The sequence below is a fragment of the Anoplophora glabripennis genome, unplaced genomic scaffold, assembly GCF_000390285.2.
Source record: "Anoplophora glabripennis isolate ALB-LARVAE unplaced genomic scaffold, Agla_2.0 scaffold213, whole genome shotgun sequence".
In the NCBI taxonomy this organism is placed as follows: Eukaryota; Metazoa; Arthropoda; class Insecta; order Coleoptera; family Cerambycidae; genus Anoplophora; species Anoplophora glabripennis.
In genome coordinates, this window is record NW_019416344.1 from 89,836 (window position 1) to 113,569 (window position 23,734).

Below are 23,734 nucleotides of genomic sequence, written 5' to 3' on the forward strand. Positions count from 1 at the left end.
AAACCTTTGTAGACTTATGGCCTTGAAAAAAATACGATCTCCCGATTCGAAAATGTTATGATTGCATACTCTTCTGATTCATCTACGTTATTGTCAAATTACTCCATATTGAGAGCAACACTTGTACAAAGGAAGATATATCAAAACATTTGAAATTACGTGTTTTCCTGAAACATCAAAGTGACAACTGTAAATCAAAGAAGTGAAAAGTTTTAAAATATCTAGATATTAGTTTTTCCTTTTTAAGTCACCTTAATATTTGGTGTTGCCGGTGCATGTCGTCGTAATGAACTGTATCAATAAAATTTTATTGATGTAGATGATTTAGGATCAAAGCTTTTGATTAAAATACCGGAAAATAAAACGAAAAAACCGAGATTATCAACGAAACTTATACGCCACTGCATAGAAAATATGTTGTATGCTGCCCAGAAAATTTCGAAGTTTGCAGCTTTTTCTTTAAATATTCAAATTGGAAAGGTTGCGGGCAAATAGTAGGAATACATCAGTATAGTAAAATGTCTCAAATTGTTACAAAATTTGTCAAAATGCAGATACAGACATTTTCTGTTGATCGTTAACAAGTTAACTTTCCCGTACGTTTTATCTGATGGTTGCTTAGCAACGAATTAAAGTACTAATAGTATTTTGGGGTCTGAAATTGGACCGAAAAAGTACACATTTCCGAACTATTTCAGAAAAATGTATTTCTCCAAAATAAATATGTATCAATTTATTTGCAACTACAATAGTTTTCTTGTGTAATAAATATCTTTTCATTTTATATACCTATATACAGGGTGTTTCAGAAAGACCTCCTGTAAATTCAGGGGGTGATAGTACGACAAAAAAATAAGAATTTTTTGTGTTATGAACTATATGTCTATCTCCTCTTGTTTTCGAGATAGAGCGACAAAATAAAAAATTTTTAAATAGAATTTTTACGTAAATTTCCTAGCGGTGCGAAATATTTTTATGAAATTTGGTATTCCGGGGTTTTTAAGGACGCCAAATACGCAGGTCTTATTATTTTTTGGATATTTCAAAGAGGGCGCTAGTTATGGTACATTTGTATTACATTTTAAGTTCAAATTTTTTTGAGTTTAAGTTTTTTAGCATTCGGGCTCCAATTTCTAATGTAAAATTTTATTTTCTAAAAATAATATACTCTTGTTAGAACTTCCTAATGTGGACGGTTTTCCAGAAAAAAGGCTTTTAATTGAACTCTTACAATATTACTGTGAAGAAGATAAGTGACTTTTCTCAAAGTAGGCTTATGTCAAAACTTATTGATGGATGTCTCATAAACAACGCATACATTCTCAGTAATATTTTAAACTCTATCTAACTTAACTTTATATCAAAATTTTAGTGATTGTAATTAGTTATTACTAACTACATCCACTAACAATCACTAAATTTTTTATATAACGTTAATTAGAGTTCAAAATATTACTGAGAATGTATGCGTTGTTTATGAGTCATCCATCAATAAGTTTTGATATAAGCCTACTTTGAGAAAAGTCACTTATTTTCTTCACCGTAATATTGTATGAGTTCCATTAAAAGCCTTTTTTCTCAAAAACCGTCCACATTGGTAAGTACATTATTTTTAGAAAATAAAATTGTACATTAGAAATTGGAGCCCGAAAAACCTAACCTTAAAAAAATTAGAACCTAAAATGTAACAGGAATGTAGCGTAACTAGCGCCCTCTACGAAATATCGAAAAAATAATTAGACCAGCGTATTTGGCGTCATTAAAAAACCCGGAATACAAAATTTCATAAAAATATTTCGCACCGTTTGGAAATTTTCGTAAAAATTCTACTTAAAAAATTTTATTTTGTCGCTCTGTATCTCGAAAACAAGAGGAGATAGACATATAATTCATAAGACAAAAAATTCTTATTTTTTGTCGTACTATCACCCTCAGTATANTGATTAAAATACCGGAAAATAAAACGAAAAAACCGAGATTATCAACGAAACTTATACGCCACTGCATAGAAAATATGTTGTATGCTGCCCAGAAAATTTCGAAGTTTGCAGCTTTTTCTTTAAATATTCAAATTGGAAAGGTTGCGGGCAAATAGTAGGAATACATCAGTATAGTAAAATGCCTCAAATTGTTACAAAATTTGTCAAAATGCAGATACAGACATTTTCTGTTGATCGTTAACAAGTTAACTTTCCCGTACGTTTTATCTGATGGTTGCTTAGCAACGAATTAAAGTACTAATAGTATTTTGGGGTCTGAAATTGGACCGAAAAAGTACACATTTCCGAACTATTTCAGAAAAATGTATTTCTCCAAAATAAATATGTATCAATTTATTTGCAACTACAATAGTTTTCTTGTGTAATAAATATCTTTTCATTTTATATACCTATATACAGGGTGTTTCAGAAAGACCTCCTGTAAATTCAGGGGGTGATAGTACGACAAAAAAATAAGAATTTTTTGTGTTATGAACTATATGTCTATCTCCTCTTGTTTTCGAGATAGAGCGACAAAATAAAAAATTTTTAAATAGAATTTTTACGTAAATTTCCTAGCGGTGCGAAATATTTTTATGAAATTTGGTATTCCGGGGTTTTTAAGGACGCCAAATACGCAGGTCTTATTATTTTTTGGATATTTCAAAGAGGGCGCTAGTTATGGTACATTTGTATTACATTTTAAGTTCAAATTTTTTTGAGTTTAAGTTTTTTAGCATTCGGGCTCCAATTTCTAATGTAAAATTTTATTTTCTAAAAATAATATACTCTTGTTAGAACTTCCTAATGTGGACGGTTTTCCAGAAAAAAGGCTTTTAATTGAACTCTTACAATATTACTGTGAAGAAGATAAGTGACTTTTCTCAAAGTAGGCTTATGTCAAAACTTATTGATGGATGTCTCATAAACAACGCATACATTCTCAGTAATATTTTAAACTCTATCTAACTTAACTTTATATCAAAATTTTAGTGATTGTAATTAGTTATTACTAACTACATCCACTAACAATCACTAAATTTTTTATATAACGTTAATTAGAGTTCAAAATATTACTGAGAATGTATGCGTTGTTTATGAGTCATCCATCAATAAGTTTTGATATAAGCCTACTTTGAGAAAAGTCACTTATTTTCTTCACCGTAATATTGTATGAGTTCCATTAAAAGCCTTTTTTCTCAAAAACCGTCCACATTGGTAAGTACATTATTTTTAGAAAATAAAATTGTACATTAGAAATTGGAGCCCGAAAAACCTAACCTTAAAAAAATTAGAACCTAAAATGTAACAGGAATGTAGCGTAACTAGCGCCCTCTACGAAATATCGAAAAAATAATTAGACCAGCGTATTTGGCGTCATTAAAAAACCCGGAATACAAAATTTCATAAAAATATTTCGCACCGTTTGGAAATTTTCGTAAAAATTCTACTTAAAAAATTTTATTTTGTCGCTCTGTATCTCGAAAACAAGAGGAGATAGACATATAATTCATAAGACAAAAAATTCTTATTTTTTGTCGTACTGTCACCCCCAGAATTTACGGGAGGTCTTTCTGAAACACCCCGTATATTAATTACAATTACAGTAATGGAATAATGAAAATTTTTTAATTTTCAGTTCAAAATTAATTTTATTGCTTACCTTAAGAAGCAAATTTATGGAAAAATGCCAATAAAACGACTACTTGTATATAAGGTTCTCTGCGCATTATTTTATGTTCCTTTAGAAGTGTTAAAATTTTACGTAAACTGCAATTAGCTACATAATCAGTATCAGTTAAAAATAAATAATTGGAATTATAAACATCAAATTACTACCATATAATTTAACTTGATTAACTTCAATATTGAATCAAGGTAGAAGTTATTGTGCATTTAGTGTTTAGCCATAATGTGGATCATAAATCAATGGATAGCAATAAATCGACTAAAAATCTTGCAAATCCAATAAAACACAGAAAACATACGTGCCTGCACAATAAAAGATTTTATCTAAAAACATTTACATTTGACTAAAAATAATTTGTTGCCTATTTATTATTAGCCTTTTAATACTAGCGTAATAATAGCCGAATAGTAATAAAAATGTAGTACCTTTTAGACGGGAACGTTATGAAAATATGTTATTTTTAGAAATTGAACTTACTAATTACTTTAATACCGTATGTTTGTTTACACTAATCAGTACGTAAAATAAACCGACTTCACGCGAGATTTAGTCAGTTCCCTGCTCTCTGAAATACGTGCCCGTTTGGGAACATGAATTTAAATTTTGCTTTACGAAGTACATAGGTCAAATAGTAAGTTTTGTAAATTAAATTTGTTTCACTTATTATACCAACTTTTAAACAATTTAAAATTTTCATAATTTTGTATTTAAAACTCATTTCAAGTCAGAAAGTATACAAACAGCAAGTTTGAAAAAGTAAAAAAATTATAAATTCTTAACAAAAAGTTATAGTCTTTCCGAACTCAATTGAAAAACCAAGAGGTTGGCAGTATGTACCAGGTTCGGTCGCTGACGTAGCAACTCGGCATTGAAATATTTGAAAAACTTGTTCCCATATTTATTTAGCCATACCCATAGCCAGACTGATCGCCGAGTTGAAGAATGAACGCGCGGGCAAACGCGACACAAACGCAGCCGCACTGGGTGACGTCATAAATTTAGTTGTCAACAAATGGCCTAGCAGTGCCGTGCAGCAATGAGGAATTTGTTGTAATTCTGGTAATTTTAATTTCTTATAGGCACCTTCTATTAATCATTCATATTGCAATTGCGAAAGGGAGAAATAAGAGGGATATTTTGTTTACTAATATTATTATAACATGGCAATTTGGAGACCTTTTGGAACGGAACAAATCGAAATTTACCATCAATATAATAAAATTGTTTGAGGACATAAATAATTAAAATATGTTGTTGTCAAATGATCATATACCTAATGGAAATTTTCTGCACAATATACACAAATTATTATAATTTTATACCTTTGGCATAAAACTTTTTAGGGACGCTTATGAAACTCATTAAATTTTATTGCTAGGCGTTTTTCATGTTCAACTCTTTTCGGAAAGACTATACTTCTACGCTATTTTAAATGAATAGGTACCTAATTATTATTTAAAAAGAAATAAATAAGATAGGAGATTTTGAAAATAGTATCACTGAGACGATAGAAAGAAGATACTTAAATAAAGTTTTTTTTTAATGTATGTAAATTTTACATGGTACGTAAAAACAAACTATTCCAAATTAAAGCTTTATGAGTTTTGTACCTGGATACTCTTTTTTTATATTTTTTTTTGTTGGTAAAGATTTTCAAAACGCTACTTTATTGATTGCAAAAACGTTTATATCAAAGTAAAGTTAAACCTCACCTTTTCGTTATATTTATACTAACATTAAATACTATATAACGATTTAGATAAACTTATTCTAGCCTAGCAGTTATTATTACGCCAGCTCTATGTAAGTCCCCTGTCATGTTTGTTAAACGTAAACAAATGCCTTATCGTGTGGATGGTGCAAATCGAAAACATGTCTTCACGTGTCTAATATTCGTCAAAGCTATACAAACGGAACACCACAGGAAACGAATTTTCCTGAATGTATGAGTACCATTATCAATATTTCAAGCAAATTCTGCCATCTCTATACATATCTCTTCGCGTGTAGACATATACCTACGAATATATAAAGATGTGGTGGTCCATACTACACCACAAACTTCTGGTATTAGCACAAATTGAAATACATCCTAATTATTCATAAGTTGCCGAAGAGACTCCCATTATTAATTTTGGTAGCGTCATGACACCAAGCACCATTTCGACACCGGTAACCTTCTCGAATTCGAAGAATCTCAACGTCGTCGATGTTATTGATGATGAAAAAGATATACCAGCTGCTGAGGTAGAAGGCCAAAGTTTTCCAGAAGCCTTTGCGATGTACCAGCTCTGTGACAGACAGAAAAACATACGATCTAAAGATCTTATAGCAAGGTGATGACGATTATGTGGCTGCATATACAAACTGTTTGTTTTAAGATTTGGAGGATTGTTAGGAAAACGTGTTTCTTTTTCAGCTGCCGTTTTGTGAACTCTCGTTAGCAAAAAAAAAACAAATCAGTTATTTATATTGGTATCAATTCTTTGGAAAAAGGTACGCTTTGCAATTTTCCGTATAAACTTCAAACGTGAATGATGCAAAAACGTATTATTTTCATCCTAGAAAGCTTACCGTTTGCGGACACCTTGTATAGACGAAATATCATGTTTCACCGTAAATATCATATCCTCGCAGTTTTGTTATTTTGTAACTTCTGAGAAAAATGGAGCACGTATTACATTAATTTTAGATTCAGGTTTACCGTTGCGTTAAACCACAGACGGATAAACGTTCACACCTCTGTTATAAAACAGTTTTATATATACAGGGTGTTCTGCTAGGAAGCGAGATACAAATTTAAAAAAAAAATACACAAAAAATATACAAACATTGATCCTAAAATTCACTGTTTTCTACAAATGAGTCTTGAACATTTTTTGGCAAAATTTTGTTTTAATATTTCAAGAACGCGTTAACAGCTTCAACAAATTTAATTCGGTTATACCTATATATTTAGTACTTACAGAAATCATGCTAGTAATTCTGCCAGTAGTAATTCTGTTCAGTGACCAGGGGGAGATAGGGGGAGGGTCCGCTTTAAGGCATGGAAAAGTTAAATCTGAACGAGGTTACTAGACATTAAACTTACAACAAAAAATATAAACATAGTTTATCGATGTCACAGCACATATTCAAAAGAAGCTTACTTAGGTACCTAATAGAATAAAATTCAAATATCTTTAAATAGTTAATTTAACAAAAACGTTTAGGTGAATTTTTTATACCAAATCCAATTTTATGTACAGTATAAAAATATTATTTTGTACGTCAATGACTTTCAATGATTATACTCGTACATATTTAAAATACCAATCGAAACAACAAATTCCTATAAATTACGTTTCCAAAATGAATACTTTAAACAGATATTTTAAATTCACTATGTAACAAAGCGTATTTAGACTTTTAAAAATTATATCTCGAAAACGGTAAATTTTTCGAATAAAGTAGTTTCTCGTAGACATAACATTTGCAAAACAAAATCGCCTACTTAAATAATTAATAACATCGACATTTTAGAAATTTTGTTAAATAAAAAATATATTTGTAAATCAATATTATGGATTTTTGTTTTTACATTATTAGTCCAAGTTTCTACTTCAAAAACCTTCAGTGTATTTGAATAAATATAGGTATACAACATGAACATTTTTTGTCTTGAAACTTAAGCGTTTCGCAACCCTTATTTATAGGAACATTTTTCTTATTTTATATTTCCAACAAACTCAATGTAAAGACTGACACTTGCCGAGAAGTTCTGATTATTGTAATCATTCAGGATGAGTAGAGGCATTGCGATTGACGTTCTTTTTTTATATACACTGTAAATAACTCAGTGTGAGTGAAAGTAATAAAGATACGGAGTAATTCCGTTGAGTGAAATTATTGAGTACATTTTCACCCAATATTGAGCATTTTGATAATTGTACTCATTTGTTATAATATTTGAACTAAAACTGAGTTCAATAAATTCTGCAGATAAACTCGTATTTAGTGCACTTATAAAGTGGTACAAAACCACTTCAGATATTAATCAAATGGAAGCAGCGGCGACGGGTGCGGGGGTTCTGGGGTGCCGCTCTCCTTGGAAATTTTCATGGTACAAAATTATTCAATAATATTTCAATTTAAATCATATTAGAAAAAAAGTCAACTCTAAATTTGTTGTGCCTACTCAGAATAGAGTCAAAAGTCGCTCACTTGATAGGTAGTAGAAAATCGGATTTGAGTAAAATTCACTCTCCTGTTGCAATAGTTTCACTCATAAAATTTTAGTTCTACTCATACTAACAGAGTGAAAATTTCATTAATTGGGAAGTGGACAGAAATTGATACATTATTGAGTAAAATTGAGTGAATTTGAGAAAAATTTTTTTACAATTTACATTTATTATCCTATTATAATAGTTTAAGAAACAAACTGCTTCCTTTTGAGCCAAGCTTTCTTAGATCTGAGGGCGTTGACAGTGCCCCCTAGCCGCGGTCTGAGTAGATACATTTTCACTCAGTATTATGCATTTTCATCATTTTACTCATTTGTGATTATATTTAAACTAAAACTGGGTTCTTTCAGTCAAATATAGGTACTCCTTAAATAAATTCTTCACGTAAACTCGTATTTGGTGCACTGGTACCTAAATCAGCGCAAATGTCCTCAATACTGAGTGAGTTTAAATATTAATTTCGAGTAATTTGAATGGCGCCGTGAAGATGGCACCACTTACATATTGCTTCTGTAATCTCGACCACAGTTGATAGGGGTCCATTAGATGCTCCAAAAAGCGTGATAGCCAGGAGAACAGGCCTTAGCCGGCGGCGGCGGGTCTCAGTCAGGACAGGAGGAGGCCCCGCGAAGTGAATTAATTTCAACACTGTATATTCTAATTAATCATTTATGAGTGATTTATTTTAGCATTCAATATTTAATTAAATAAAAACCAAGTCTAAGTAAAAAATGACTCAATAATAGTTAAATTTAAATCATATTATAGAAAAAGTCAACTCTAAATTGTTTTATATACTCAGAATAGAGTTAAAAGTCGCTCAATTGGTAGTTAGCAGTACCTAATTCGGATTTGACTAAAACTCACTCATTTCTGATGCAATAGTTTCACTCAGTTGTACTCATACTAATAGAGTGAAAATTTCACTCAATCGAGTGTGGACAGAAATTGATACATTATTAAGTAAAACTGAGTGAAATTTGAGTATTTTTTTTTACAGTGTATCTATACATTAATCATGCTATCTACCTATTTCATATACCTAAAAAAATTACACGTTAAAATAAAAGCAACATTTGCAAAACACCTTGTATTTGTAATAAACAATATTGCGTCTATGTTTACCTGAAAAATATTTTTTGAAGAAAAACAAAATCTAGGTATTGTGGTCGGTCTCTGTGATGCAAGCATACTCCAGTAAATGATGAACGACTTCATCAAACAAAAATAATTAATATTTGACGAGAAATAAAGCATGCTGTGTTTAAATAACTTTAAACTTAGTAAGATTTGATTAATAACTCCGCGTAGAATTTCGAAAAACACAATGCGCTAAATTTAAATAACTCGATTAACTATACATAGCGCCCAGACTATGATTAATCGAACATATGTAGATTACTTTTTAGTTACGAGAAAATCTGACGTTGGTCGAGGTGCTCGCGATCGGAACCTTCACGTACAGATATATACGTAGACGCGTGATTTTCCTCAGTCTCGGTAAATCATCTTAAGATGTCTGTTAAAAATACAGAGGTGGCCCACAGCCACGCCAGGGGTAATAGTGATAGTGAATTCATCGAACTGTTGCACGGTGGCGAGAGGAATGATAATAATAAGGAGGAGGGTGGTGCAGGGGCTTCCACTAACCCGGTGAGAGTGAGGAAAATCAGCTGCAGACAGTGCGGTGTCAACCACGAAGGGAAATGTGAAGTGAGTCACAATGAGTAGGATAGTGACAATTCAGGGTCCGTGAAGTTAACACCTTATTGTCCCAAAAAAAAATTGTTTGATCAGTAATTAGTAAGACATTTGTATTTGTAAGCCATAATATAAAATGTATAAGGCGAACATTAGGAAGATAAAGAAATAAGAATATGTATTTAGAAAGCAGCTTCTTGAAGCTTTGCACTATTTGATGAAATTCGAAACGATTTACTCTATCAATATCAATACTAAAAAATGGTGGCCAACCCTTCGAAGCTATACTTGAGATAAATTTCAAATTATTTGTTCCTCCGTAAGATAATAAAATATTTAATATTATAACCTTAATTGGAATTTCTAAGTATCTTATTAAAGAGATATTTCCTAATGACATCGCCTTTTGGGGCAATTTAATAAAATTACATCAGATATTACGTAATTTTTAAGTATTTGCAAGCTATAAAAAAGAATTTGTAAGCTATTCGTTATGGATACATTGATATACTATTTTAAAGATTTTGCGACTAAATATTAATCCCTAGAATTTAGTAAGTCCTTTTATTATTTTATTGTTGTTTTTACTAGGGGTATGTGTTCCCTAATTCATTTAGTTCTTATATGAACAGTAAGAGATCAAAGAATTGCTACTATGTTCAAAACATTATGTAAAATTACAGTAACCTTCAATCTATAAATCAAAAGGTAATTTAGAATATAAACTTACTAGGTCTTCTACAGAACTGAACCTGTTAGACTCATCTTATAAACAAAATAATAGAACTCAATATACACAGATAATTTATGCTAAATTTGAAATTTTGCAATTCATTTTTAGATCATCCGCATAAAGATTAAATTTGGTGCGCAAAAAGCAATGCTCAATATAGTTTATAAATAATGAAAACAAACATAGGCCAAGGTGTGAACCCTGTGGTACACCTGGCGTAACAGTTGTGGAAGAAGATAAGACATTATTAATTTTAACGCAGTGTGACCTATTAGTATTGTTATATCAGTTATATAACTTATAATTATTTTTTCAATAACGATTAACATTACAATATAATCACATATAGATGTGATTTCATCAATTTTAGCAATGTAAATATATTGAGTCTTTGATAAAGAGTACCGAGTAGACCAGATTATGTTATTTTGATTAGTTTAAATAGTCCTATATTTTTCAAAACTGTTTTAAATTTCGTCTAACGAAGAAATCAAGAAATTTATTGTTACGACGGCGACGTTTGTTTTAATAAAAATTCGATCATAAAGTACTTCACGGTCAGTAACTGGCAGGGACTGAAAATATTTATTAAGTAAAATATCTATTAAGTAAAAATCAATAAACTTTTAACTATTAAAATAAAATTATGAAATTCATCTGTACTTGCTCCACCGCTGTAGCATATCAATGTTCTCTCTAAATTAATTATTTATTTTTATTATTTCTGTTATTTAAAAGAAACAGTCATGACTAGTTTTTGATCAATATTAACTTAACAAATTTTAATGTTTTGAAAATCTTTTTTATTTAAAAGGAGCAAATCTAGTACATATGTACAACTGTTGATTAGAAATCTAAACTAGAAAAATACTCCAACATATAAAACTGTCAAAAGTAGGTAATTTATGAATATTTCTCTAGTGATTGATACTGCATATAAAAATTAATAATATTATTTAATTTGATACAAACTACATAGTAATGGAAGTATTTAATAATTATGAAGTTATATATCATAATATATATTACAATAGTCATAATATCTTTGATATTACTAGTTCAATGACATTTATATTTAGAAAAATATAATTGTCTCTTTATATTCTGCAAATTTGAAGGGGTATTTAACAATCAAATCTCAGAAAGATATTAACAACTCCCAAAATATCAACAAAGCAGTGTTCTAAATACATTAATATATACAGGGTAGCCCATCGAAAACGTACCGCAAGGCATTACAGGGTAGTAAAGAACTTTTCGGCAAAATCCAAAACAGGTCAAAGTTTCTGAGGGGGACAACTTTTGGCTCAAAAAGCATACCAAAATCTTCAACCCCCTAAGTGGGGGTGCTATCCCCTAAATTTTTTCAAATGGGAATGGGGGTCAAGTGGGGGGTCATTAGAAAGGGCTTTTAATTCTCTATACATCGATTCTTACTTTTTGAAAATCGATTCATTATTTTAGAAAATATGCAGCTTTGAAAATACGAACAATATTTTTGACGAGAAATGCGAAAATCGATTTAATTTTACTTCAAAACTTACGGTATTAGTCAAGTAAATGCTGAAAATGTTGTCCGCCAACTTGCATACAATGATACAGGTTGTCTTCAAACCGTTGTCGAACATTCTGGAGCACTTGCGGTGTTACTTCGCGACATACATTAATGATTCGTCCTCGCAGATCTTCCAAGGTATCAGGTGGAGTGCTGTAAACTTTGCTTTTAATGTGCCCCCAGAGAAAGAAATCTAAAGGATTTAAGTCGGGTGACCGAGGGGGCCACTCAATTGCACCTCTTCGTCCTATCCAGCGTCCTGGAAACGTCTCATTTAGGTAATTGCGCACATTGAGCGAGTAATGTGGAGGAGCTCCGTCTTGCTGGAAAATCAGTTCGTGTTCATTGTAAGCAGGGTCGTCCTCTATGATATTTGTTAGAGCTGGGTCGATGACATTTTGTAGTAAATCCAAGTACATATCGCCTGTCAAATTTCCAGGAAGGAAAAAAGGACCTACAATGGAATTTCCAAAAATACCTGCCCATACATTCAACTTCTGGGGGTGTTGGGAGTGTGTCTCATGGAAAATCCTTGGATTGGTATCAGCCCAGTAACGACAATTATGGCGATTCACTAAACCATTCAAGAAGAACGTACACTCGTCCGAAAAACACACATTAAAGAGGAAATTATCGTTTATCGCTCGTTCAGTCATTATTTCGCAAAATTGCAAACGACGATCAAAATCGTCTTCATTTAGCTCTTGCACTAGCCGAATCTTATAAGGATGGAATTTGTATTTTTTTAATATTCGTTGGACACTTGTACGACTCACTCCTGTCGCAGTAGCCAATTGCATTGTACTCAGCGTACTATCCATTGCCACTTGCCCCAATACCGCTATTTCCGTAGGTTCATTTAGTACCGGATTTTCAACCTGCCTCTTTTTGTTATGAACGGAGCCAGTTTCGCGAAATTTGGCCACCAATTCGCGAACAATTTTTCCAGACGCATGTTTCTCAGGATGCCGTTGGTTGAACAGTTCGGCGACCCGATTTCCGCATTCATTGTTTTTGAAAAAAAGCTCAATAATTTCTACTCTTTCTGGAATTGAGTACACCATAATTAATCAATTTAAAAGACTCGGCAGTATTGGTACTCTTCAACTACAAGTCACAAGACAGTTATCTAGCAACTTCTTGTGGCCTATCTAAATACGAAACAAAAAGCGGACAATTTTTTGCTCACCAAAATCAGGCTAAAGAATTCGCAAATCAGAAAAAAAAAAAGCGAATTCTTTTGAAGGAATTTACCAAGCTAATACCGTAAGTTTTGAAGTAAAATTAAATCGATTTTCGCATTTCTCGTCAAAAATATTGTTCGTATTTTCAAAGCTGCATATTTTCTAAAATAATGGATCGATTTTCAAAAAGTAAGAATCGATGTATAGAGAATTAAAAGCCCTTTCTAATGACCCCCCACTTGACCCCCATTCCCATTTAAAAAAATTTGGGGGATGGCACCCCCACTTAGGGGGTTGAAGATTTTGCTATGCTTTTTGCGCCAAAAATTGTCCCCCTCAGAAGCAAACTTTACCTGTTTTTGGATGGTGCCTTGCGGTACGTTTTCGATCGGCTACCCTGTATAGTAGCATTCGCGTTGATACACTTCTCTTTCCGACTGCTGAGCAAATAATTCATACAAAGTGTTTCATCAAGAACGAGACATATTTTATATGAAAAATCTTGAAGGAGGCAAGTTACTGAGCCAAATCAATCCGATATTGCTTTTTCAACCCACTCTAGTCCGTCTCTCTCTCTATCTCTTTCTATCTCTTTCTATATATATATATATCCCTCTCTCTATATTTCTCTCTCTGAATATTATACAGGGCGTTTACAAACTTGTAAAGGATATTAAGGTGTGAAAACTCAATTGGCAGAGCCATCTTTTGTAAATAAATTTTTTTTTTATGATATCTACTGACTTACCACACTGATACGATAAAAACTTCATTCTGCCCTTGTTTACAAGGATTAGTACGTGTCTGTCTGCAAATCGTACATTTTATCAATTCGATGATTTTCAGTTTTAAGCGTTTTTTTTGTAGCTTTAACGGTTTTGATTATTGAAAATGCATGTTGCATCCACCTACCAATAAAATATGATCTTTATTAATAATTAAACCACTAGGCCCAATACGGAAATTTGAAATTTAGGTTTTTCAAAAAAACTCGTGATACGTTTTTTAGAACTACTTATGTTATTTGAAAAAATTCTCTGAAATTCATTCATATATCAAACTTTAACACAAAGAAATCAAAAACATGTTTTCGATATTAACATTAATACGTACATTTTACATTTTATTGACAGATATATTGGATTCATTACAGATCTACAAGTTGTTTATATTAGTTCTATTTATATATGAATTATAGTATTTACAATAAAAGCAGAACACAAGCCTACGATTCCCATTCCATTTAAATCAGTTAGTCATAATTTTATATTTATTCTAATATTTCATGCTCCAAATATTTAATGAAATGCACCCCATTCATGTGTGTTTATTACAACTGAAGTTATTTTTATTGCACAATAATTAATCTATAAATCCTTTTATAGTCGAATCCAAAACATGAGTAAAATGTTATTAAAACAAAATTTCCACGAGAGTGAGATTTAGTTAATTAAAATTTTTCAGATATAATAATCTCATATTATTACAATATTTTATTAAACAAATAAGTAACAACTGAAAATTGAAATCAAAGACAATTCTGAAAAATGTTTGATACACAGCAAGAATTAGGTTCATCTGTCTAGGTATATTTTGACAGGAGCTAGCACTGCATGAAGATGAAGGGCATAACTGGTGGTCTATAATTTTCTCTCTACTCGTTATTGGTTTGGTGATATCTGGGATTGTAGCAGCCATATTCTTGGTCGGTTACGTCGATGAACTACTCTATTGGCATGGTCAAAGGATGCAGTTGGAGGAATTTTTACAGGTGAGAAGCATGGAAATAGTTTTTTTTTTCACCACTAACCCATTTAATCCTATAACAATATATTAACCCCTGTTCCCGAATAGATCTTATAATCTCAAATGTTGCTTTGACTGTGCTAAATCTTATCTATTCTATTAGGTAAAAAATAATTTATATTCGTGTTCGGCTATCTCAAAAACTCCCTTATGCCAAGTTGTATCGAAACATCTTGAAACGTAATGGAGTCACAGGAATAAAAAAATTTTGAACTATTTAAGGAAACATTTTGGTACTGAACTACATTATGCATATACCGTTGATTTTATTATTTCGGTCGGACGATATTTTGTTTAAATTTTTTGCACCTAATTATAACTCACTCTGAATCAAAAAAAATTCATTCAAAGAACAAACATTGTTACAAGAGTTCTTATAGAAATTGTGCACTCCTGGAAAAAATTAAGGGAACAAAAATATTTCATAAATTTTTCAGTATCTCAGTGAAAAATGGTCGTATCGAGAGAAAGAAACCATTCTTGAAGTCTCTGGTTTCAAGATCTTTTGACAAAAAATTTAGTTATGATTATCGAGGAATCAGAGGAAATAATAAATTTACGTACTTGTAACCTGTAATTTACGGAATAGAGAAAATAAATTTCAATTTATGGAGGTAACACCCTAGAAAGTAGCCAATGTCATTATGACTTTAAAAAATGAATAATGTGAAGATGTTTATAACCTAAATACGAAAATAGTGAAAAGTATAATGAATTCAATAATAATCCAAATTACCAACTTAATTAACCTTAGTATCAAGTCGAGTATTTTTCCAAACTCTCTACAAATTGCTAAAGTAGTACCAATATATAAAATGAATAACGTAAATGATCCTTCCAATTTTAGACCCATATCCATAATTCCATATTTTGCAAAAATGTATGAATCATATTGAAAATACAAATTACTAAGTATTTTTTTAACACCCATGGTTTTGTGAATTGAAATCAGTATGGTTCTATGGCTCTACCACATTGGCTACAAACAAACTTATTTCATATATTGATGAAGGTTTTGAAAATGGTGAATATATAGCTACACAGTTCTTAGACTTGACAAAGGCATTTGATTGTGTATCTCATAATATTTTTGTTAGAAAACTACAATTTTATGGGTTTACCGAGGACAGTATGCAGATGTTGAGTTCTTACTTGACAGATACGCAGCAATTAGTGAGTTACAGTAATGTAAAATCCGACTTAAAAACTGTTAAACACGAGGTACCCCAAGGATCAATATTGGGGCCCATACTATTTTTAACCTATATTACTGACCTACTTAACTCGTTGGATAATAATGTTCTAGGAATTTTGTTTGCTGATGACACATGTCTGTCAGTAAGAAGTAAAATACCCTTAGATTTAATTAATACAATCTCTCAGGCTCAGTTAACTGTTAATGAATGGTTTACCGCTAATAAGCTTTGCTTAAATATATCTAAGTCCGAGACTATGATCTTTTCATTGCGAGAGATTGAGTATGAGGCTAACTCTGAGGTTAAATTCTTGGGAGTTTATCTGGATACTAAATTGATTTGAGAACATCATACTAATTATATTTTCAAAAAAATGTCGAACAACATGTACTTACTTTACAGCCTGCAAGTAAGGTTTCAGTGAACATTCTAGTGACAGCATATTATGGTTGTATTCATTCCCACATATCGTATGCACTTATTGTGTGGTGTCATGCTACTTCTGCTATGGATGTGTTCGCGCAGCAGAGAAAAGCAATTAGGAGTATCTCAAGTCTTAGTTATAGAGATCACTGCAAAAATCAATTTATTAAATTAAATATTCTAACAGTTCCATCAATGGAAATTTTTACGGATTTTTAAACCATCGACCCCTACTTTACAAATATTGACAAAAAGATTAATACTGTGAGAAATTTTTACAACTCAATGTACCATGTAAATTGACAAGTTGACCCATCCAGCCGTGTTTCTGTTCCAAATAATCAATACTATGTTTTGGGAAAAATTAAAGAAACACGTTTTTTGTTCCTACACATTACGTAATCATTATCAAAATAACAGAATTTCCTACCCCACTTTTTTGAGTTGGTGCAGAAAACTAAACACTGCATAATATGTTATTTAAATTACAAAGACAATAGTTAGAACCCTTTATATCCTGCATTATAATTAAACTCAATTTTTCCGAATTTTTTAAATTTTTCTAGAACAAAAACGAGTTTTTTCCAACACTCAATTTCTCCGAGGATTCTAGACCTCTACATTGTACTCCTAGTTCATAGGATCTACTTTCCCATAAGCTTGCGAATGCTCTTTACCAAAGAGTTTTGGTGCAATTTTTACCCTACTTTGAACCACTTCAATTGCCACATTATCTTTTGTAAACTTGTGACGTTACAAACGTTCTTTAAGAGTTCAGAATCACAACATCGAATATTTTATTCTGTACCGCAAAACTGCTCACTATATCGTGTACTAATCACCACTTTCCCAAAGGAAGTATGTATCTTCAATTTTTTGACACCATGTCAAAATATAAGATTACGAGTACTTCCACGTTAATAACTGTTTCTTACTTTCTGGTTGGTAATGATGTATTTAAGACTCGTCTACAGTTCGATGAAACATTTATTAAGTTAGAAATATACATATGAAAAAGGTGATACTAAATTATCTAAAACTCGAATAAAAAATCCTTTTTGTAAAGTGCATCCGCAAGTTTATGGACAGGAGGGTGGAGGGTGTGTCACAAACCAGCAGGAAAAATAAAACAGAAACAATTCCCGCAAGCGTTCCCGTAACAGAGTTATTAAATAATCGATCGACAAAGAATCTTTCAATATATCTGACGAAAAAAGTTCAGCGATACGGAGACGCGTAAAATATGAGACCCATTGACATTTTACAACGTGTAGTGGTTTTATTAAGTTCAAGAAAAATTCCGTGTACAGTTGTAAATAACGAGCAAAGTTTATGAAATCCAGTAAGCATTCCGTAGTTAAGGTTAGAAATAAATTAGGAAAGTACAAGCCATAAAGTTGGAAACATTTGAGAAATTCCTTAAATATCGCATCTGGAAATTAGAATGGTCAGACTTGCGAAATTACTTAGTGAGAATTGCGTCTCTTTTAGAAGTGTCGTTGTACCAAAGACAAGTACGTACGAATTCATCATACATCCCGGATTTGTTCCCATACTTCTAAGATAATAGTTGTTTCGTCATATAAATTGATTTTGTTTATTTAATATAAAGGGAAAGATAAAGTACAACTGTGCTTTACAAATGTTGGGAGGAACATTATAAACTTCTGAATGTCATTTCCTTGGTAGATGCTGCAGTTGATTATTATTCTAGACATGTAATTATGATAAAGAAAACATGTTGCAACTTTATCCAAGCTTCAACTACATTTGTCTCAATTTCAGGCAACGTAACGTCATCATTACGTTATATTTATCCCGCGCTAACAGCCTTATTTAACGAAATTATTGTAAACATTGCTAACAATTCGTTTTATGCACGGAAGTATGTAGAACTCAATAAAATGATTCTTAGTAATAGAAAAATATTTTCAAGGTTTAGTAAAATAAATTAATTCAATCAAAGAAAATGTTATTAACTATTATAAACTATTATAAAAGTCATGATTCTATGATTCCGATAAATAGTTCCATCTAAAGATTCAGCAATAGAGGAATATATTTGCGTTCGATATTTCGTTAGAAATTCATTCAGTAACTTGTAGATTTACACTCGCATCATGAAATGTCAGTGTAATGAAAGTTAATAGTTTTGAATATTCCAGTTAAAATGTTTTCATGCTCCTTTTTTAATATTATTTTCCCAAAAATTACGAATATTAAGTTTTTTGATAACACCTTCATTTTTAAATTTTATTTTTTCAGTTTTAGATTCCATGTCGAATTGTTTTTCTGATTAATATTTTAAGCGTCCTGTTTTTATTAAATATACTTTTTTGTAATATATAATTATTGCTACTAAAAAGACATATCTGATAAATTGAAAAACAGTGACAAAAAAGGTATAAAATAAAAGTACATATACAGGGTGTTCCACCTAATATGAATTCTTCTGTAAAATTTATAAAAAAATTGTTTTAATAAAAGTTGTATGGAATCATGTGGGCCATGTAAAGAATATTTATATTTTTATATTTTATTTATAATAATATTTTTAGCTTTACAGGATGCTCCATTTCGCGTGCGCCCTACATAACTTTGTAATTTTAAATGGAACACCCTGTATATTATTGCGTTTTTGAATACCTTGGTTAAAATTAGGTAGAGTTTGTTAAATGTACATGGTGTTTAAAACTTACCGTTTTCGAGATAATCAGTTATTTAAAAAAAAAAAAACACGATTTCAGCTCTCTAAATGAGGCTAGATAGCGTCTAAACCGTAAAAATTGGAAACCTGCAGATTTCACAATTCGTTTTGGCATAAATTACTCTATCTTGTCATCTGTGAGCAAAACATGTACCCACATTATTCAGACTCGGAAGTACTGAGACCTACATTTAATAATCTTACGAGTTAAAAAACTTTTTTTAATTGAATGACCCCCAATTGTCATGTGTGAATGCAAAATTGAATGCCTTTTCGACTGAGATAAGGTTGTCCATACTAATCTCTAACAGTTTTCCAGAAAAATCAGGTTATTTTCTAAAGTTCGAAAAAGTAGTTAACTATGTAACAGCGTCAAGAAGGTCTTGCAAATTGTATTAGCACAACGTCGATACATAGGATTATACAAAAACACCACAGCACATCGTTATCGCATCCAATTACACCAAGAGTTACTAAAAGTAGACTTTCAGCGGAGGCTGGAGTTTTGTCAGTGGGCAATTGAGATGTTAAATCAAGATGATAATTTTTTTAAACGGGCCATGTTCTCCGATGAGGTTGCTTTTCATAAAAATGGTTTCGTTAATAGTCATAATTGTCATTATTATGACATAGTAAATCCTCACCAATTCCGGACAACTCATAGCCAACGATGGTCTTTGAACGTGTGGGGACCAACATCTAACTGGAGCAGTTTATTTAAACTTTTTAACAAACACCCTAGAAGATTTATTAGGCGACATTCCTTTAGCTACACTTCGAAGAATGTGGATGCAACATGATGGTGCTCCACCTCACAATACCGCTGCGGTTCTTCAGTTTCTACACGAAACTTTTCTCAATAGATGGATTGGGCGCGGGGGACCAGTGAGCTGGCCTTCAAGGTGTCCAGATATGACAAGTTGCTACTTCTTTTTATGGGGATTTGTAAGAACTAAAGTTTACGTTACACCACTAACTACCGCGGAAGATATGTGGCAGCGCATTACAGCAGCATTTTTAACCTGAGGGGTAATTTCTTTAATTATCTACCTTTCATTAATTATCTATTCAAATCTCGAAAAGGAGTTTATTATAATTATACTTTAATTAACACGTGGGAACTTAGAAATGTTGTATGTTCAGAGAATTACTTCCAAGCACTTACCATTCATCGCTTATGTGAAATGTAATCTAGTGGCTGGCTAAAGAGGGTGACACTGAAGTTGGAGAAACAAAAGGAAACACCAGAACTTCCAGGAAGGGTTTTATTAACAATAAAAAAACAAACAAACAAAATAGCAACACAACGGCTCGACGACATTACCAAATTAATTAATTTACACACGCGACAGCGTACCGAGATTCAGGGAATGCGCGCTTCATAGCAAAATTTAGAAAAGACTTTAACCATTATTAAATTAAATCAATTTAGCCCGAGGCTCTACAGTTAATTAGACTGCTCAATGTGAAACTCAAGGAAGAACTGACTTTTTCGAGATCCTTCCTAAATTCCACAACTCGCTTTCACACGCCCATTTCTTGGGTCCAAAAGTTTCGGTTCTTGTCTTATTGACGAGAACCTGAATATCGGGACGCTGATGTAACTATATTAGGTTAATAATTACCTAATTGACTTGACTTACATTTATATCAATAATTCTGAAGCTGAACTTACTTATAATTAACCCTAGCCTTCCCTTAGTGACTCCGTGTAGCAAATACGGGACGGATTAGTCAATGTCATTTAATATATTTTTAATAGCTTGGAAAATCCGCCGAAAAACCAGCCATGACTCTCTTTTCGAATTACTATCAATTTACAATTTTTTAAATTTGATTCTACTTGGAATCCCTACTCTCTTCTCGCGGTTTCGCGCGTTACCTATTAAAAACATCGGTTTCTCTCGTATACTAGACGCTTAACACATGACCCCGACAGTTTAAGTAAACTTGTTAAAAATATTGCTAAATTTCGGGTGGCCTTCCCCGAAGGACGGTCTTGGCGACGTTACCTACTTGAAACCCTCAACTTTCGATAATTTGTGTTGACAAGAATATTTTACTTGGCCCATCGTTCCGAGAACTAATAAATAAATGACTGCGCGTCCCGGCTTTTATTACACATTTCAAGACATGTTAAACGGTCTTTTAAAAACCGAATTCGTTTGTGTATTAATCAAAATAGAGGACGCTTCGTTGTAAATCAGCGGTCTAAGTATTATTCTCCTTGTGTTCCGAGTTTCCGTTTGTTTCGTNTGACTTGACTTACATTTATATCAATAATTCTGAAGCTGAACTTACTTATAATTAACCCTAGCCTTCCCTTAGTGACTCCGTGTAGCAAATACGGGGCGGATTAGTCAAAGTCATTTAATATATTTTTAATAGCTTGGAAAATCCGCCGAAAAACCAGCCATGACTTTTCGAATTACTATCAATTTACAATTTTTTTAATTTGATTCTACTTGGAATCCCTACGCTCTTCTCGCTGTTTCGCGCGTTACCTATTAAAAACATCGGTTTCTTTCGTGTACTAGACGCTTAACACATGGCCCCGACAGTTTAAGTAAACTTGTTAAAAATATTGCTAAATTTCGGGTGACCTTTCCCGAAGGACGGTCTTGGCGACGTTACCAACTTGAAACCCTCAACTTTCGATAATTTGTGTTGACAAGAATATTTTACTTGGCCCATCGTTCCGAGAACTAATAAATAAATGTCTGCGCGTCCCGGCTTTTGTTACACATTTCAAGACATGTTAAACGGTCTTTTAAAAACCGAATTCGTTTGTGTATTAATCAAAATAGAGGACACTTCGTTGTAAATCAGCGGTCTAAGTATTATTCTCCTTGTGTTCCGAGTTTCCGTTTGTTTCGTTTTGCGTTTTGTTTTAGTTGTTGTTAGTGGTTTACTTTTGTTTGTCAAACTTTTTAAACATGCCAGTAACTATTGACACTGTCAGTCCCAGGACTGATAAAATGTGAGAGAAAAATAGTTTTGCAAGGCCTTCTTGACGTTGTTACATAGCGCTACTTTTTCGGACTTTAGAAAAGAAAATGATTTTTCTGGAAAACTGTTAAAGATAAGTATGGACAACCTTTTATCAGTCAAAGGGCATTCAATTTTGCATTCACCCATGACAATTAATATTGGTCGTTCCATTTGAAAAAAAAAAAGTTTTTCAACTCGTAAGATTATTAAATGTAGCTCTCAGTATTTCCGAGTCTGAATAACGTACACGTCTTGCTCAGAGATGACAAGATGGAGTGATTTATGCCAAAACGAACTGTGAAACTGCAGGTTTCTAACTCTTACGGTTTAGATGCTATCTAACCTCATTTAGACAGCTGAAATTGTGATTTTTTTCAAAAACAACTGATTGTTTCGAAAACCGTAATTTTTAAACATCATGTACATTTAATAAACTCTACCTAATATTAACCAAGGAATTCAAAAAATGTAATAATTAAAGGGTGTTCCATTTAAATTAACAAAGTTGTGTAGCGCCCACGCGAAATGGAACACCCTGTAAAGCAAAAGATATGTTATTTACATGGCCCACATAATTCCAGGCAACTTTTATTAAAGCCATTTTTTATAAATTTTACATTTGCAGAGTTACAAGAGGACCCCTCTTAGGTGGAACACCCTGTATGCGATGTTTATGAATTTGTTTAAATAACAGCGTCCTGCGTCACCTACAAGTGTAAAAATTAAAAAAATATGCTATGCCTAATCCAAACCTTTATGCTTACGAATAGTTTTTAAGCAAACTCTACTTGTACAGAGATAATTATTCAAGTACCAACAAACAATTAAATCACAGCGCCACTTCTATGTAGCTTTCATTTGTTTGTAGAGTTTTATTTAACTCAGTACCGAAATTCTCCATAAATTTCCACTTGCAAAAAACCGCAATAACTTTTCCCACCTAATATCATTGGCGCAGGAAGTAATTTAAAAGCCTACTATTTCTTCCAAGTAGCAATTACATTTGTCTCTATTTCAGAGCGACATAACACCAAAAAGGCTGCCTTCCTCGTGGATCTCCCCCACCCACTTCGTTTTCCAAGCGGACGACGGAAGCCTTTCCATCCTGGACACCAGCAAAAACTTCACTGTTACGATTTTAGTTACTAACCACACTTTGGTAAGTTCGTTATTCTTAATCTTTGAATAAGCTTATTTCCCAGTCACAATTACCTGCATAGTAGTGCGAAGTAATATTACTGGAAGTGAGTTTTAAAATTAAATAACACATTTTACCAATAACAAGTGATGTAATCATTTATAGACCAGGGTCGATAATTTTTGAAACCAAAAAAATTATTGTAGGATGAAACCCATTGGAAAAGAAAGAGAATATAACAGAAATGAAAGGAAAAATAATTTACGGGCGATCTGAGGTCGGGAAGGGGAAGGGGGTGAGTTGTTAAGGGTAAAAAACGGTTTCCCTTGATTTCCGGAAAAATTACAAGTCTTATGGAAAAAAGTTAAATGGCAAAGTTGTAGGTAATAAAAAGATCTACAACTT

General features: G+C 32.2%; 1 protein-coding gene across 2 annotated transcripts in view; it reads left to right on the forward strand.

Annotated features, from left to right (window-relative positions):
- Nucleotides 1-23,734, forward strand: part of LOC108907865 (inactive dipeptidyl peptidase 10) — a 115,731-nt gene that overhangs the window by 12,572 nt on the left and 79,425 nt on the right. The window contains exons 2-4 of one of the 2 annotated variants that reach the window (XM_023454182.1): nt 5,826-5,841; nt 14,688-14,839; nt 23,210-23,350. In XM_023454182.1, the coding sequence (XP_023309950.1) occupies nt 5,826-5,841; nt 14,688-14,839; nt 23,210-23,350 (309 nt within the window). Of the gene's footprint in view, nt 1-5,825; nt 5,842-14,668; nt 14,840-23,209; nt 23,351-23,734 lie in introns of both variants that reach the window. The other variant, XM_023454181.1, reaches the window with a different exon arrangement.